The sequence below is a fragment of the Typopeltis vanoorti genome, chromosome 25, assembly GCF_054136105.1.
Source record: "Typopeltis vanoorti isolate ZY-2024b chromosome 25, IOZ_Tvanoo_1.0, whole genome shotgun sequence".
Taxonomy (NCBI): Eukaryota; Metazoa; Arthropoda; class Arachnida; order Uropygi; family Thelyphonidae; genus Typopeltis; species Typopeltis vanoorti.
Genome location: NC_143573.1, coordinates 6,070,450 through 6,088,072, shown reverse-complemented (window position 1 = coordinate 6,088,072; position 17,623 = coordinate 6,070,450). Strand labels below are relative to the sequence as shown.

Below are 17,623 nucleotides of genomic sequence, written 5' to 3'. Positions count from 1 at the left end.
CATTGTAGGATTCTTTATAGATGTGCTTGGTACAAACACCTTTTATTTCATTTCAGCAGGATATGCATTTATCTATTTACTCGAGCAAGTTGCGCGGTTGTTTCATTTTAAGATAATCCTACGGCTTTACATCTCTTTTAGATTGCTAGAAATTATTTTATGTTGCAGATTTAAATGCATTGAATAATAAATGATTATTTGGTTTTGCCCGTTTGTTAGGTGCTTTGGGTCTGGTGTGGTTTATCCTTTGGCTTGCAGTATTCGTAGCTTTGCAATTTTCTAGGGAAAGCTTTATGAGATTAGAAAACGAAGAGAATGCACATCAAAACAGGAATACACAGGTAAGTTTGTTTACGATAATTTGTGTGTGTGTGTGTGTGTGTGTGTGTGTGTGTGTGTGTGTGTGTGTGTGTGTGTGTGTGTGTGTGTGTGTGTGTGTGTGTGTGTGTGTGTGTGTGTGTGTGTGTGTGTGTGTGTGTGTGTGTGTGTGTGTGTGTGTGTGTGTGTGTGTGTGTGTGTGTGTGTGTAAATATACAGAAGGACACCCATGCCTAGAGTGCTGTATTTTGGAATCAGTTTCTGTAGCTAACACGTGAAGTGGGAAACGACTTTTTTAGAGTCTGTTATGATCATCACTCAGGCGCAGCACTTCGAACTATACAAAATATATTTTTCAGCGAATCTGCCACGATCATTTTAAATCTCATTGGTCAGGAATCTTTTAAAGTCACTTGAAGTGCACCATAAGCAGAATGGTGGTCTCAAACTGAGTAGTCATATTCATCTCTCACCCAAAGACAAAACATACAGGTCGTAACCTCGATTCATTTCGAATAAAGTACGCCTTTTTCCTCAGGAAAAAGTTATCCTATCTGCGTTACTTGTACTCAGTAATACCCAGGTGCTCAAAGAAGGTAAGGCAGTTCTTCAATGTCCATTTTATGCTAGATTTTCATTTCACAACAGATCATATCAGTAGCTTCTCGAGTTCTAAATGCTCCTCCAAAGTATATTTTTTCATGGCATAACACATCCTATTCATAGCTTTATGAAATTCAAACGTTTCTCCAACGTGTTGATTTATATAGATTCGTTATCTTATAAGTAGTCTGCCTTCCTTGTACAAATCGCAGATGTATAGTATGCCTGAGAAGATTTTTTTTTTTTTTTTACTATTTAGCGAAGCGAGAGCGAACATAAGTTTACGATGATTTTTACGGCTAAGTCAGTTTTCCATAGTAGCAACTGAGTTCCCATCGAAACGCCCAGCATCACCTAATACGCACTCGCATCCTTTCGGACGTGTGTATTGCCGGCCCAGACGAGTTTCCACCTTTATGAACATCTGATCGGTGGGCGTTCGACCACCTGTCGAAAGCGTCGGAATTTTAACAACGGCAGAAGTTATATTTCTATCAGGAATAGCTAAATTATGGTTAATTTAGAAGCTTGATTAGAATCAAATCTTCTGTATTCAATTATACTAGTTCTGATGTATTTGAAGCGATTTCTTGTCAAACACTTCCAGATGTAAAGAAGAATTTGAGCTTCAAATTGCGAGTTAGGAAACGTTGTGATATTGAGGTGGCATCAAAAAAAACTTTTAAAATTTTCTGACTCCACCCAGAGCTTATAACCTTTGTTCTTTATTCTATATAAGAATGCGATATCGTATAGCATATACATGATCTACGCTTCTTAATATCTAAGCTGTATAGGCGGCGCTATTAAGCATTAAATTTTGGAAATAACTTAGCGGTCGCCTTTACTCCAGTTGTTCTCCGGTACATTAGTGTTGTCTTTACTGGTAAGTGTAGAGATAATCTCACGGAGTTATGACAATATACCTGTCGCCACATCGCTACCCTAATCGTAAATATTACTGCTTATAATGTGTTCCATTTGTTCGCAATTGTGTTATCATGGGAAAAATTGAAAAAGAAAGTCTGGAAAAGAATTTGTGATTCTAGGAAAGAGTGGAGCATTTTTTTTTTTTTCAGTTGTACTGAAAAATGTGTACTAGGGAAACTACAGCAAGTGTGAGAAGTGTGTTCAGAAACGTTTTCGGTTTCATAAATTTGTTTAAATGATATGTTGGAACTGTTGAAGGAAAGGTTACGAGGCAACGGCTTAAGGATGAGTCTATCTAAAGAAGAGTATTCGATGAGCAGGTTCGAGGATGGGATAATTACTGATGGCAGTCAGTAGAAGTGGCGAAGATTCGGATTCTGAGGTTAATGTGCGGAGTCAAAAAGAAAAAAAAGCATTACAAAGAGGTTTATGAGAAAGAACCCGAACGTAGCGGTAATTTGAGAAGATGCCAGAAGAGCTAAACTCATATAATTCCTAGAAGTTGCTTTGGCTGTGATTCCGAACTAACAACCCTGCGCATATTCACACTGCATGCATGGCGACATCCAGAGCTGAATTCCACTGCTAGCAAACAATTTACCAAGCAGATAAGGATTTTGTTTTCTTTTCCGATTGCAGTTTACGCGTTGTGTTGTAAGAAATATACGCACTGATGAAAAATACGGGATCGCTTACTTTTTATTGATATTGCAAAGGAATGCGTTTCTGCAATATTGTGTGTGATGGATGTTTAATTCTTAATTCCTTATTTACTGTGATTTCGATTGGCATTTAGTTAATAAAAAATATAAATGTTTATAGATTATCAATGCACTTAAGAGCAGTTATGGTCGAAAAAAAGACATTTATTTCTACAAATAGCGTGCTTCTATTGTGCAGGTGTCGTCAACACTCGGAAGAAGTCTTGTTCCTGTTTCCAAGGAACTTATTGCAATAGGAATCGCCCAGTTCGCAGTAGGATTTGAGATGTACAGGTTATTCGTGACAATTGCGCCCGTTGTCTTGATGTCCCAATTTAAAATAATTTCGGTAAGTGCAGTTTTGATTAAATAATTTTAGAACTTCACTCTCATATTATGGAAAGCTCATTCTGATGTCTCCGCTTTCGTCTTAAACTGGTTGTGCTCAATCAATACTTGGCAGAAATCATATTTGGATAGAAATTAATCCAATCTACTTGGATTATATTGAATCTCAATATTTTATTAATTTTCACGCAAAAAATACATTTTAACTTTCGTTTTTTCTCTAAATTAATGTCTCGGTCTTCGAATAGCTAGAATCGATCAGAATCAGACCTTCCGATTCAAAATTATTAAGTGGATTGAAAGCAAAGACTTCATAATATTAAAACGATTAACGTAATTAATAAAAGTTCTTTATCATGTGGAAGAAAGCCAAGTTACTTCAAAAATCTAACGTCAGACTACAAAGCCTCTCCTTGGAAATCGCAAAAGTAATACAGAATTCTAATTTTCTAACTATTTTTGAAGCACCTCCTTGCTTCTCGAATAGATCGTTATGCTTGAAAAGTCTAGGAGGAGAAATGTGAAGGAGTATGGACATGTCAAGTTGGATGTTCACCACATATATATATATATATATATATATATTTAATTACGAGAGGGTTTAGTGGATTGCATGAGAGTGGAGACAATCGGCATTTAGACTTGAATGCTAATGAATATGATTTGAACTGGAGAGCTGATGCTATTTATAACAATCAACTAAAGAAGTACTTAGTTTTTGAAGGAACGTGAATCACAGTAATTCAAGATGGATGAATGAATGTGTGACTGAAAGAGGTGTCATGACTTTCACTGAGAAAAACAAACCCTGCACAGTCTAAGTTTGGAGAGGGAGAGGGATCGAGAAAGTATGAAATTATTGACATGTAAGTAAAAACATTGTACAAACATGTGAGAAGAAATGTTGGAACACAGTTTGTTCTCAGAGTAACCACTGTTTGGGATATAATAGGTTGTCTCAGGAATGAAGGACCATCGGGCGTAGGAGAACATCAAATCGTAGATCATATCCAGTGATCTTGGTGCCGAAAACAGCTGGAATAAACATTCGAATCTTCTGACACAGAACAAGACGGAACATATGTAGACAGGGTGGTGATATGAAGGTCGGAGGGTTGGCGTATTCATTTGAAAGTGAACTGCGAGATGTTTAGGCTACATCAAGGAATGAAAACAGTGCTGGCCCAGTAGGAGTGCTTATGGAACTATGGGGGAGAACCAGCTACTAAGGATAATTTCTTCTTCTTCTTCTTCTTCTTCTTCTTCTTCTTATTCTTCCTCCTCCTATCACAAATCTATGAAAAGTGTCCTGTTTCGGTCTCGGCCTAGCGTGTCATCAGTCTGCCTCTATTTCTTTGACCTTTTGGTTTTTCATCCTCCTCCTGAGTATTCTATCATACGCCACTCATCGTAGATGCTCGTTCCATTTGGTTCTGTAATTTTCCATTGTTTCCGTTATTGGTGTTTGGTTTATCTCTTCCAGAATGTCTTAATTGTTAATTTTAGTTAGTCTTGTATAACTGTTCTCCTCGTTATTTCATTTCTATATAAAGATTATTTTCTTATCTCTTGATCTTATTGTTCATGCTTCACTGCCATGCAATAATGTTGGTTCTGATCAAACGTGAGCATCATTGTATAAGACCGCCTGTCATGTCAATTGTTTTGGTTCTGTTCTTGCCTCTCTTTATGTTTTTTCCTCACAGAATCTGCACTGCGATTGCAATAAATTTATAGGCAAGTGGTTTTAAGATTACGAAAACAATTATATCTGTGCATCTTGTCAAAAACGTTTTCAATTATATAATAATGCTTTTCTAAGATGAATCCTCGTCTTTTCTCAACTACTAGTTGGAGGCTGAATATAGATTCTGTGAAGGATTGTCCTTTTCCAAAATCATTCTGTTCTTCATTTATAATTTTTCTAGTATAAGTGTTTTCAGTTCTTTAGTATTTCGCCATATATCTTTTAACTTGTGTTTAATAAACTTATTCCTCTGTATTTGTCCCAGTTATTCTTACTTTCTTTTTTAAAGATAGGAATCAGACTTGCATGGATCCGGCCATTCAGCATTCTTCCAATGTTTTCTATTGAGGCAAGAAGTCGAAGGAGAAATTTATTTCCAGCGTATTTTGTTGGGATTTGGTTTTCTATTAGAGATTTTCCATTTTTCATTCAATGTAATGCTTCTGAGGGAAGGTTATTGGTTCGACTGTTATCAGTTACATTTTATTTTAAAATATTTGAAATAATAACTCTGACCCGTTTATTTCATCATATTCGAATATGGAAGTGATTTCAACATCTCAGAGAGGGTAGCCACGTGGTGACGTCTCTACCTTCTCTGAGATTAGATGGTGAATGAACGGTAGTGATATTCGAAAGAATATAATGTATTCATTTTATTAATAACTGTATGTAATTAATTGCCGATTTCTCATTGGTGACTGCCCAGAATTCGGATTACACAGATTTCTCGATGAGGAAGTTAATTAAAGTTTACGGCATGGGAGGATTAAAAATTAATTTTATAAAGATATTTGGTAGTTGGAGAAGTAAACAGATTTAGTTCAGAATGTCAACGGTATAGAGGATTCCAAATAATTCGGATCTATTATTCAAAAATCGGAGACATGTGAGAAAGGTGTAGATTGTCGTTTCAAATACACCCACCATAGGTTAGTTGAAACGACAGTTTTTAGGTAAATTTAGAATATTATTCTAAACACGCAGATTGCTCTGATGTATGGAAAAAGACGGATAGACTTTGAATGTGAGTCAGAAGATTCACAAAAGGGCTGCCAAGATGGATGGTTTACGATAAAACATACTACTATTTCGCATGCAAACAGAACTCGGTAGGAGATCATCATGGACAGATTGTTTTTGCGAGAAAATGTGGTACGATACTTGTAGCATCCATGTGTATCCATGTGTACAGTGGTATGAACATGCTAAACGGATGCACAAGAGGTTGATGAATTGGTTGCCGCCAGAAGAAATGCCCCGATTTTCATGGAAATGAGTAATTGTTGTTTTGTTGCTGTTTTTTTGGTTTTATGGCAGAGGCCACTCAGCGGATGAAGAAATATGTGTTATGTACGTACATTACGTGTTTTATTGTCACCGGTCTGTCTCTTTGTTTTTTTACTGGTTGCAAAACCAGAGTTTTCGTAGGAGTGGAAGTCTGGACAACTTACTTTCCATTGAACAGTATCTATCCAGTACCTGAATATCGAAATGAGAATTCACTCAATCTAAAGACGACTTTTATGAATCTGTGAGATGCAGCATTAGACTGAGGGTATTGAAGACGCTGTTTTAACAGCCTATTAGTCCCAGTAATGATCAGCGATTACATTGAAATTCAATGAAAGTATATGCGAATAGATAATAGAATTGTTTCTTAAATATATACGAAAGCTAAAAAAAAAAGAAATGAAAATAAACTGTCCGACTTTTCTGTTTCAGACAGAAGTATTGGCAGTATTAGGATACTTCCTTGGTTTTGGCATCCTCATTCTCGCCAGCTTAATGTGCGACTACTTAATTTGTGAGCGTGGATTGAGCGCAACGCTAGTACGAAAAGTGACCACGTGTTCAGGTAAGTTTAGAATTTATTTAATATTTTTTTTCCAGAAAGTTATTCACAAATTATTACGATTTTTACAAATTAGAGAGAGAGAGAGAGAGAGAGAGAGAGGGAGAGAGAGATAGTTTTAGTGATCGAATCAATACGCCTTGAATGTAATTTCCCCAAAGGAATAATCGAGATGCAGCCATCATGCTTCAACCTCATGCAGTGGAATTAAAAACCAAATACAAATTTAGTACGAATTCTGGAGATCACTACCTGAAAGAGGTTATCTAGCTCATCCCTAAGCAGTGTCCAGTTACTCGGTGGTGGTCATATAGCGATTTTTATATGAAATATGAATTACCAGTTGTATCCTCCACTTTCCGTATAAACACGGACATTAAATTTACCAACGATCTGGTCCAAACTGTTCATCGATATATGTGACCAGTAAATGACTGCTTAGCGCTGTCATCGTTTCGCTTTGAGTTGGCTCAATTTTTGATAAGATCACAAGCAGTGGAAGAAAAACACAAATACAAATTTAGTACAAATTCTCGAGATCACTTCCTGAAGGAGGTGATCTACAGAAATATCGGAGGAACTGAATCCCATCTTAATTTCAGATCACCCTGAATTTCCATGGCCTGTTTGAAACGTGCAATTTTTTTTTATTCGTGTGGGGTTCCCCCCTTTCTTCGACCTCCGCTTAAGACTGGTTAAGCCCCGCTAATGAGGGATTATGTACTATATCCTATGACTGTAATCTGTGTGTTTACGGAGTCTGTGTGCGGGATGAATGAAAAACCCCAGATAAACTGGAGGAAAAAGCCTGCTGGAAAAAGCCTGCTGTCCACAGACCGGCTAACTTGGTTTTGGCCGAGAAAGCTCCTTAAGTTCCTCACGTCGTCGACGAGAATCGAATCCAGGACCTGGCATATAGGGAAGCGCACAGCCACTCGTCTAACCGCGCGAACTGAAACGTGTAATAAGACGCTATTAAGAGACATTTTTACGATTTGTAGAATTTCTACTATTTGATTATATGTATTTTTAGTGTGTTAACTATCTGTAGAATAAAATAGGCACGACGACAAGGCTGGACGTAGAACAAAAACTACAGCAGGATCGTAATTTTGGTGTGATGTGGTTCTTCCAGTAAGGTTAATGAGGGAGTCTTGTCACGCGCGATAGCATCTTACACAATAAAGATAGTTCTACGAGTGCGTTATTGCTGGAGATGCGAATATTATCTACAAATGTGAGCGCAGTACTCATCTGTTCTTCGATTCATCTCACCGTACGTAATGCAATACTCTTCAACTTTTATGCATTTATTTGATGAAATATTTTTGCAATGAATGTTATTCTTAAGTTATGTCTGATACTTTCCTTTACTCTCATGTTTGCATTCGATGAATAAATTGAGATGAAGTGAAAGGGACGTTGAAAATAATTTCATATGTTTATTTCATCTTTAGGATTCGTGGTTTTGGCTCTCTTTGTAACCATTTTGACAGCAGTAGAAACTATGGACTATGTTACCGCCATGGGTGTATATTTTGTAATTCCCCTTTCTCTGGCGTTTTCAATTACTGGTAAGTACTTTAATCTCCAGCAACTCGTACGGAGTAAGTACATTTTAGTTTGACTCCAAATTTCAGTAGTTCGGTATAAACTTGCTGTTGCGGGGTTAAAAAGGGGTAACACCAACACCTGATTAGTTTTTGAAGTTGAGGAGTGAAGTACATTATTTAAAGGATTATTTGTGTTTTAAATTTTATCCTCTTAGATTAAATTGTAAATTAGGCTATATATATATTCATATTTATATATACTGACTATAACCGAGACTAGAATAACAATTAAATTTATTCAAAACGCAACATGTTTCATCGGATTGTCCGACTTCTTCAGGCGTGGGAACTTAGAAAGCAAGTAAACACTATAAGAAACATCGTATCACTATAAAACGACTATTATAAAATCAGTTAGCTTTCAACTGTAGCTACAGTCCGTGTTGAAGTTCTATTGTTAAGTAGCTGCGTGCGTCTGATTTCACGCGTGTGCCAATATCAGATAGCAGAACTGAAAGAGTCCGGTAGATTATACCTGAGGTTATTATTTATGTGATTAGGGTCCATAACAATTTCCTTAGGCTCGACTATGCGTCGCTCCACCTCGTCACGGCATATATGAAGGTTTGAGGTTGTTGTCCAGTTTATCTCATGTTGACGGCCTTCCTCATTTGTGTTTACTGAAAACAATACAAGGCTTGACAGGGCGCTTGTTCTAGTGCTTTTGTAGGCAATGTCTCTCTGATGTTCTTCTGGACGTAGGAGGATGAATTTTTCAGTTTGCCCATAGTATTGCTTCCCGCATTCACACGTGATTTTGTACACTCCTGGGAATTGTAGATGGTTGTGAGCTCTCCCCGAAACTAAGAAGAATTTTAAGAAAGTTCAACATAAAAACCTGTTTCTATACTCTTCCTAAACTAAGATCGATTTTAAGCAAACACAAACAAGCTCACAACCATCTACAATTTCACCAAATGATGAAGTTTCGCAAGTTCACTCATTCCTAATCATTTGGCGAAACTTCTTCGTATTGAATCGATTTTCATTATAAATAATGCCAAACCTCCAACAGATAATATTTCTGTGGATGAAAGAAGAGCCCTAAAAATCTAAAACAGAACAGTAACATTATTATTTTACAGAAGATAATGGCAATTCCACGGTCATCCTCAACTCTGCAGATTACCACAACAAAATGCTTCAATTGCTTGAAGATAATTCGACATATTCTATTCTTCAGGGAGATCCTACAAGAGAATTACAAAACCGTACAAACAACTTGTTAAAGACTACGAGTGAACTTCCTCATAATGTTCGCCTCTCTTTACGCTCTCTACATCCTCTAATCCCACGCATCTATGGAGTTCCAAAAAATTCATAAAGAAAACATCCCTCTTCGCCCAATTGTTGAAGGAATTGACTCACCTACGTATAAACTTTCCAAATACCTAGCAAAGTACCTCAAGTGTTTCTCCAATAAATCTTCATCTTTTATCAAAAATACCACAGATTTTGTGTCTTATATAAAATATATTCCCATCAATGAAAATGACATTCTAGCTAGTTTTGACATTATATCTTTATTTACTAACGTTGCTACGGACGAGGTACTTACATTATAAAGGACAAATTATCCAAAAAAATGTTCACTTTATTAAAACATTGCATTCATTCTGGTTACTTCAGATATCAGGACTCCATTTACCAACAAAAACAAGGCCTGGCAATGGGCAATCCTTCGTCCCCAGTGCTAGCTAACATCTTCCTTGAAGATTTTGAAAAGAAAGCCATATCTTCCTTCTCATTTAAACCAAAAGTTTGGAAAAGATATGTTGATGATATATTCATTATTTGGAATCATCACGGGCACACATCTCTCACAGATTTTCTTCGTCATCTAAACATCCAACATCCTAATATAAAATTCACTGCTGATCTAGAAAATAATAACCCCTTAGCTTTCCTGGATGTCATGCTTACACGATGCTCTGAAAGTTTAAAAATCTCTATGTACAGAAAACCTGCTCATACCAATAGATATCTGCATAATCTTTCTCATCATTTTCCACCACAAAAACTTGGAGCTTTATCTACCTTAGGACACAGAGCACGCTCTCTCTTGAATGAACCAGATGAACTACATAAAGAAATGAATCATCTCACTCTTATCTTTAAACAAAATGGATACTCTGAAAAAAAACAATTAAGAAATTTCTTCTGGATCCTCCTAGGCATTGCACAACAGAGACTATTAATTTTAAAGGTAGCATCTCCATTCCATACATTAGCACAGTCTCTAAAAAATTAGCTAAAGTCCTTAAAAATATAATATCAGGACCTTCTTCACCTCACTTCCTAAAATCCGTTCTCTAATCAGCCATCCAAAACCTACTCATCACAACCTAAAATATCCAGGTGTATATAAATTGTGGTGCGATTGCAATATCCCATACTTTGGACAAACAAACAAATCTATTGAACAACGGATAGAAGAGCATAAGAGAGACTTCTCTCACAAAAGATCTCATGCAACTGCGTTATCCAGTCATGTTCTTTTTTCAAATAATCCTAATGATGATCAACAAAGCCACTCCGTTTGCTGTAATAGATCAGAAAATATCTTTCGCTGTGATGATGAGTTTGAGAGGAAAATTGTAGAATCAAGGGAAATCCTGCTGAACCCTGTTCACTTAAACAACAATTTGAGTTATAACATCCCAGATAGCCATGCTGCAGTTATTCAATATTGGCGTTCACGTGAACCTGCACGCACAATTGCAATAAACAATGGCAGGCCAGTTGGAAAAAACTTGAAAAAATACAACGTTTTTTATGTATCGATTATGTGAGGCAATTTATACCTGTAATTTCCAGTTTGTTTAAATAATTCAATGTTTATTAGTATTCCTTTCCTTTATAAATACCCGAGGAAGGCTGTTATAAGCCGAAACTAGTAGTATTTATCATTAAAACCTTTATAAGTTATCTCGGTTTTGTAGTCATTAAATCTATATTTTTTTCAAATATATATATATATATATATATATATATATATATATATATATATATATATATATATATATATATATATACACCCTCTGTCCAAAAAGAAACCGAACCTTTCAAAAATAGAAGAAAATAGTTGCGCCACCTGTTATATCATTTTGTTGTCGAAAGCGGCAACCTTCATCAGTGTTGTGTCAACTGTTTATGCCATTTGTTTAATTAGAAGCCCAGTTATAGTGCCAAGAGTGACAGTGTGTTTTGACGAACGGTCGGTCGTCACGATATTCATGCCATACGCAAGGAATTCTCGCTATCAATCGCTTCAAAACTTCGAGATAAAACTCACCATTGACCGTTTGGCCAGGCGGAACGAATTACTTGTGGATAATGCCCTTGGAATCGTAGAACCTAATCAGCATTGTCTTTACTTTTGACTTCTCCAAGCGATTATTTTTTGGATGCCCCTCTTCTGATGGTCTCCACTCATCACTCTGGCGCTTTGCTTTGGGCTCGTACTCAAAACACACGTTTCGTCACCAGTAACGATCGTTTTAAGGAAGTTTGAATCCTTGCGAGTGGTTTTAATGAAGTCCTTGCAGTGTTCAATTCGATACATTTTTTGGTCGTCCATCAGACTTGTGGGGAACAAATCGCGAATTCAATTTACGAAGGCCCAAACTCTCGCTCAAAATGTTGTGCACAGTTGATTTTGGAATCCCCAATTCATCTTCAATCAATCTCAAGGACGATTTCGGGTTTTCTTTGATGAAATCGCGCACTTTTTGGATGTTAATTTCGCTCAGTTAAATAACTTCGATTGCCAGATCTCGATATTTAGTAATTTTTTCCATTTCTTTGTTGTTAATGTTGTTATCACTGGGTGCTGCAATATCGATAATTGTGATGTCAGGTCTATTGTGTTCCAAATGCCGATCAGTTCGTGTTCGAAAGTTCCAGAGAATTTTTGCTGTTTCGTTTTCCAGTACTGTGTCTATTTTATGCTGCCACCAGTTATCAGAAGTAGGAAAGCCATATTTTTTCCATATATGCCAATGAACTATTCTGGCCACTTGATCACGGCGGTATTTATAATCAGTTTGAGCTATTTTGCTGCAGGCACTGATTAGATGTTCTACAGTCTCATCTTTCTGATCGCATAATCTGCATTTGCTGTTATTATTGATGTTCAAAATTTTTGCTTTGATTGCATTAGTTTGTAAGGCCTGTTCTTGAGCTGCTGGAATAAATCCTTCTGTTTCGTTTTCAATGTGTCCGGTGTTGTAGCCATTGCCAAGTCTTGTTCACGTCAATTTTGTCCTCAGTATCTCGAAGAAATTGGCCATGCAAGGGTTTATTTTTCCAGCGCACATTTCGCTTATTTTGTTGTTCCTTGTAATCGGATTTGTTTCCTGTTGCATTTAGAAAGCCCTCTTGTGTAATTGCTTGAAGTTGGCTCAGAGCTATTGTCGATGTAATTTCTTAAACCAATTTCTTCTCCCGCAGTCTGTCTCACTTGCAGCGGACCCCGTCCACCTATTCTCCTCGGTAGGTACAACCGGTCAGCATCACTTCGTGGATGTAATGCATGATGCATATTCATTAATTTTCTAGTTTTGCGGTCTAGTTTGTCCAGGTCTTCTTTTGCCCAATTTATTATACCAGCTGTGTATCGGATCACTGGTATAGCCCAAGAATTCATTGTTCTGATTGTGTTTTAGTCCATTTAGTTTTGTTTTCAGAATATTTCTAAATCTTTTGATTTATTCTGATGCTGCCTGTTGTTTAACTTTCGAGTGGAGAATATCATTGACTTCTAATATTCCTAGGTATTTATAGTGTTCGTCAGCTGAAATTGCTTAATTTTCTTAATTTTGATCACGAATTTGATCAAGTTCCCAGAATATCAGTTTTACCATTTTATTATTATTATTATTGTAAAATCATCTAGTACGCAGACGAAACGGCCATAGTATCCATTCACAACAACGCAAATATCGCATACAAATATGCAACACGAACATCAACCAAATCACTAACTGATTAACCAAAAATGGTAAATATATATAAACCCTGGAAAAACAAAGCTAATGATAATCAAAAACCCCCAAACCCTGCCCATAGAAACTAAATATGTTACTATCCGACATTCATCCTCCTAAACACAAAGTGCAGAACTTAAAATCACAACCATCACACTGGTGAAAACAACACGCTATCTCGGACTTCACTTCGATGCTGATCAAAGTTGGAATAGCCACAAAAACTACCTACTTACCAAGCTCAGGATAATAGCAAGCAAACTATACAGATTAAAAGACATTGCCCCAACCCACATAAAAATACTAATCTATAAATCATTATGTGAAAACATTTTAAGATATGCAATCGCATTATGTGCAGACTACAAACTTAGCAGGCTGCAATGGTTGCAAGACAAAATGGTAAAACTGATATTCTGGGAACAACCCACACCTACGCAGGCAGCACGGACACAACACAAAATATTTAAGGTGAAACACTTATGCCACTACACAGTCATGTTAAAATATTACTACAGCCCAACCTATAGAGTAACCTGAACAACATATCACATAACAAGACCATAGTCAACAAACTACATAACATATAAGTACAACAATCATCACGGCAAAGCCACCCGAAACTTCTACGTACCTGACATGATAAACAAACTGCCGTTCGACGACAGAAACCTTGGGACATACAGAGAGCTGAAACAGGCGCTATATAAATATTATAGCGAGAATGAAAATTAGAGCAATTCCTGTATTTCTCTCTTTCTCCCCCTCACACACACCTATGACAAATCCCCTCTCAAAAACCATCACTACAAGAACACAAAGAAACAAACACACCATGTCTAAATCCAACCCAACTTGCAAAAAAAAAAAAAAAAAAACTGTGTAATAGCAGTTGAAGTCTTCCAAGCACGTACCAACAAACAGTAAAATCAACACCTGGTTTGCGACCAGTATAGAAACATAACCAGGAAGCCACCGCCATCTATCATCTATTATCTTCCTCAGATAAGCTCTGCTAAGCTTCGAGGAAGAAATCAGAAATGCCTTCCAAAGAAAGAGTATAATATATTATATATATATAAAAAACCAGAACTAAACCTGTTGTAAATATATAATATTATGTATTGTAAATATGCAATCAGAATATATAATCATAATTTCAATAATAAGAAAAAGAAGGACTGAATTTAAAAAAAAATGCAATCAGTGCATGTATCGTATATAACTAAATGCATATATATACACAATGTAAGTATCACATGTAATTTAAATACGTAATCATACATTGTAATTACAACATTATTACATACTTATATCTTCAAGGCCCACCTTTCCTAATTGGGTTGTGGGGGCAACAGCTGCAAGAGGAACTTCCAATGGTCACGATCCTCTGCCACCAAGCTCGGGTGTTCTGGTGGGATTCCCAAACGTGTCCACCCAAGGTTTCGGATATAATCTATATATCCAGCGAGTCCTTGGCCTTCCACGTGGCCTCCCACCCTCTGGCTTGGCAAAGAGGGCATTATTATTATTTAAAAATATTATTATTATTATTATTATAATTATTATGTGATAATATAATTAATATAACATTACTATTTAACATGAAAAAATTATTCTTCTTATTAAAAAATACGTAAATAGTGAGTTTACATTGTATGTTTGTGAGAATTATGAAATATAATATTTTAATTGCATATGTGTAAATGTTGTTGTATAATCACTCTTTCTCAAACTTTGAAAGAAAAAAAATAGCAGACTTCATGTAATATTATATAACTTGTGTAACTCAACTATATAATCGAAAATTATTACTGTGATTGCTATTTTAAAAAATAGCAAAAAAAACTATGTTATCATCATTACTATTGAAATCTCATCATATGTTGCACTTAGTGCTGAACCTTGTGAAATAACATACTAAATGTTACTCAAGATGATCATAGTATATATGGAAATATTTGAGAGATCAATAAAAACAATTATTATTACACGACACCTCCAGGGAGTCTGAGACTCATCGAGGGATGGTACTTAGTATATTGTACATCTCTCCATCTCGGTCATCATCTACACCAGCACCATCTACTTCCTACCACCACCACCACCACCAGTATTTTCACAGACAATCACAAGATCTATGTGCATGGTGGGATTCGAACTTTGGCTGGAGAGCAGATGTGCTAACCACTCGGCCAAACCATGCCGGCCTTGTTGGCTGAGTGGTTATTTTGCAACCATTGTATCCTGTTAAGTCTGTAGTCTGAGCAGAATGCGTATGATGTGATTGCGTATTTTAAAATATATTCACATAATGCTTTATAGGTTAGTATTTTTGTGTGTGTCGGGGCAATGTCTTTCAATCGGTATAGTTTGCTTGCTATTATCCTAAGCTTGGTGTGTAGGTAGTTTACATGACTGTTCAACTTTGATCAGCATCGAAGTGAAGTCCGAGATAGCGTGCTGTCTTAACCTGTGTGATGATTGTGGTTTTAGGATCAGTGCTTTGTGTATAGGAGGATGGATGTCGGATAGTGCGATATTCAGTTTCTCTAGGTAGGGTTTGGGGATTTCATTAGCTTTGTTTTTCCAGGATTTATATGTATACCGTTTTCGTTTAGCCAATTAGTGATATGATTGATGTCGTGTTGCATATTTGTGTAAGCGATGTTTGCGTTGTTGTGAATGGATACTATGGCCGTGTCGTCTGCGTACTGGAAGATTTTACTGTTTAAGGGAAGATGGCTCATGTCGTGTGTGTATGTTAAATAGAATGGGAGATAGAACGGCTCCTTGAGGTACTCCACAGGTTATCGGTATCTCTTTGCTCTACACTGATCTTATAGGTGTTATGTGCTTCCTGTTTTTCATGCATGCTTTAAACCATTGGAGTAGGCGACCTTCGGTTCCGATATGTGTTAGATTCGTTAACAAGGTTTAGTGTGTCAAAGGATTTTGTTAGGTCAGTGAAACCGGCAGATGCTATTCTGTTCTATCCAATGCAGCGTTTATTAGATCTCTGAAATCTACCAGGAGTGTTGCTGTTCCTTTATTTTTTTGAAAGCCATATTGTGTTTTGGGTATGATTTGAAATTTTTCAAATCATACCCAAATTTTTCAATGCACCGTGCGCCCCATGATTTGGTTGATTACAGACAATGTGGAGATGAGTCTGTAATTACTTATATTTCTTTTTCCATGTTTATGTATGGGTGTGATTAATGCAGTCTTTAGTGTTTCAGGTATGTGTCCCTTTTCGAAGATTTTATTTAGCAGCTTTTGTATAACTGGAAGTAGGTTGGTCGAGTGTTTCTTGATGGCTTTTGGTCTGATTCCTTCTATCCCTGGTTCTTTGTTACGGTTAATTTGTTGAATTGCAAGTGATAGTTTTCTTTTGTTACTGTGGAGAACCACATCGACTGGGTTGCTATGGACCTAGTGGAGAATGTTTCTTTGTGTGAGCGATTGTTTCTTGTAGTTTTTGGACAGAGTTCACAAAGTTCTGATTAACGTTGATTGCCAACTGTTCGAGGGATTTGGGGTCGCAAGCAAAGCTGTGTTTTATTGTTTCCGAAGCAGTGGTTCTGTGCATATTGCCCAGAATTTCATTAATCAGGTACCAGGTTTCCATTATGTTGTTCTGAGCTGTTGTTTATTTGTTGCTGTAGTAGTCATTTTTTGCCGTTCTAATCTTCGTTCGACTTCTTAAGTTGTTTCCATAGGGCATCTTTTCTTTGTATGTCTGTTAATATGTTGTCTGTTATCCATGGATTATGTTTAGTTTGGGAGGGTATTTTCATTTTTGTTAATGCTTTGTTATATATTTTATTAAATTAAAGTTTCAGATTATTATTTACAGCATCAGCAGAGTCTAAAGATGCTATCTGCATCCTGTCTGTTTTTCTGATTTCATCCTTTACTATTGTTTCGTTTAGGATGCTATAATATGCTTTAAATTATGCCTGTTTTTGAGCATAAAATGCTACAAAATATAAGATTTATTGTTAAACTGACCATAGATTTTTAATTCGTACGTATGTTCGTACAATATTGCCTACCGGTTTCGCTAGTAACTGACTAGTTTTCTCAAGACGTGCACAGTACAAAAAAATGGTAAATGCAAAAAAGGTTTAAGAATACAAAGAACCATTAGTATCTGTTAGGTAGCTAAGGTAACACGTTCGCGTGACATTTCGACTGAGTATCATGAACACGCGTTACATGCAAACGCGTAATATGATTATTCGCGTACTATAGTTCTGTTGAACTGAGGGAATTAATTAGATTTTTTCAAGTATCGTTCAGTATGGCCCCTTGATTTCTGTTTAGGTTGCTGCCTGTGCGTAGCACTACTGCTGCTTCTTTAAATAATCGATGTCTGTAATCTTCGTCTACGTACGGCATAGAGCTGTTATTCCAGTCTATCGTGTGGCTCGAAGTTGAAAAGTGATGTGCTAACCCGGAGATGATCGTTCTGTTGTGATTTACATCGCCAAAATGTTCTTTCTGTCTTATTTCCA

At 36.5% G+C, this 17,623-nt stretch overlaps 1 protein-coding gene across 1 annotated transcript in view; it reads left to right on the top strand.

Moving 5' to 3' along the window:
- The window catches only part of LOC150092507 (putative vesicular glutamate transporter eat-4), a 65,326-nt gene that overhangs the window by 36,348 nt on the left and 11,355 nt on the right, over nucleotides 1-17,623 (top strand). Inside the window, exons 7-10 of the mRNA XM_090414488.1 lie at nucleotides 220-341; nucleotides 2,752-2,901; nucleotides 6,373-6,505; nucleotides 7,960-8,076. Coding sequence (XP_090270614.1) covers nucleotides 220-341; nucleotides 2,752-2,901; nucleotides 6,373-6,505; nucleotides 7,960-8,076 — 522 coding nt within the window. The remainder of the gene's footprint in view (nucleotides 1-219; nucleotides 342-2,751; nucleotides 2,902-6,372; nucleotides 6,506-7,959; nucleotides 8,077-17,623) is intronic.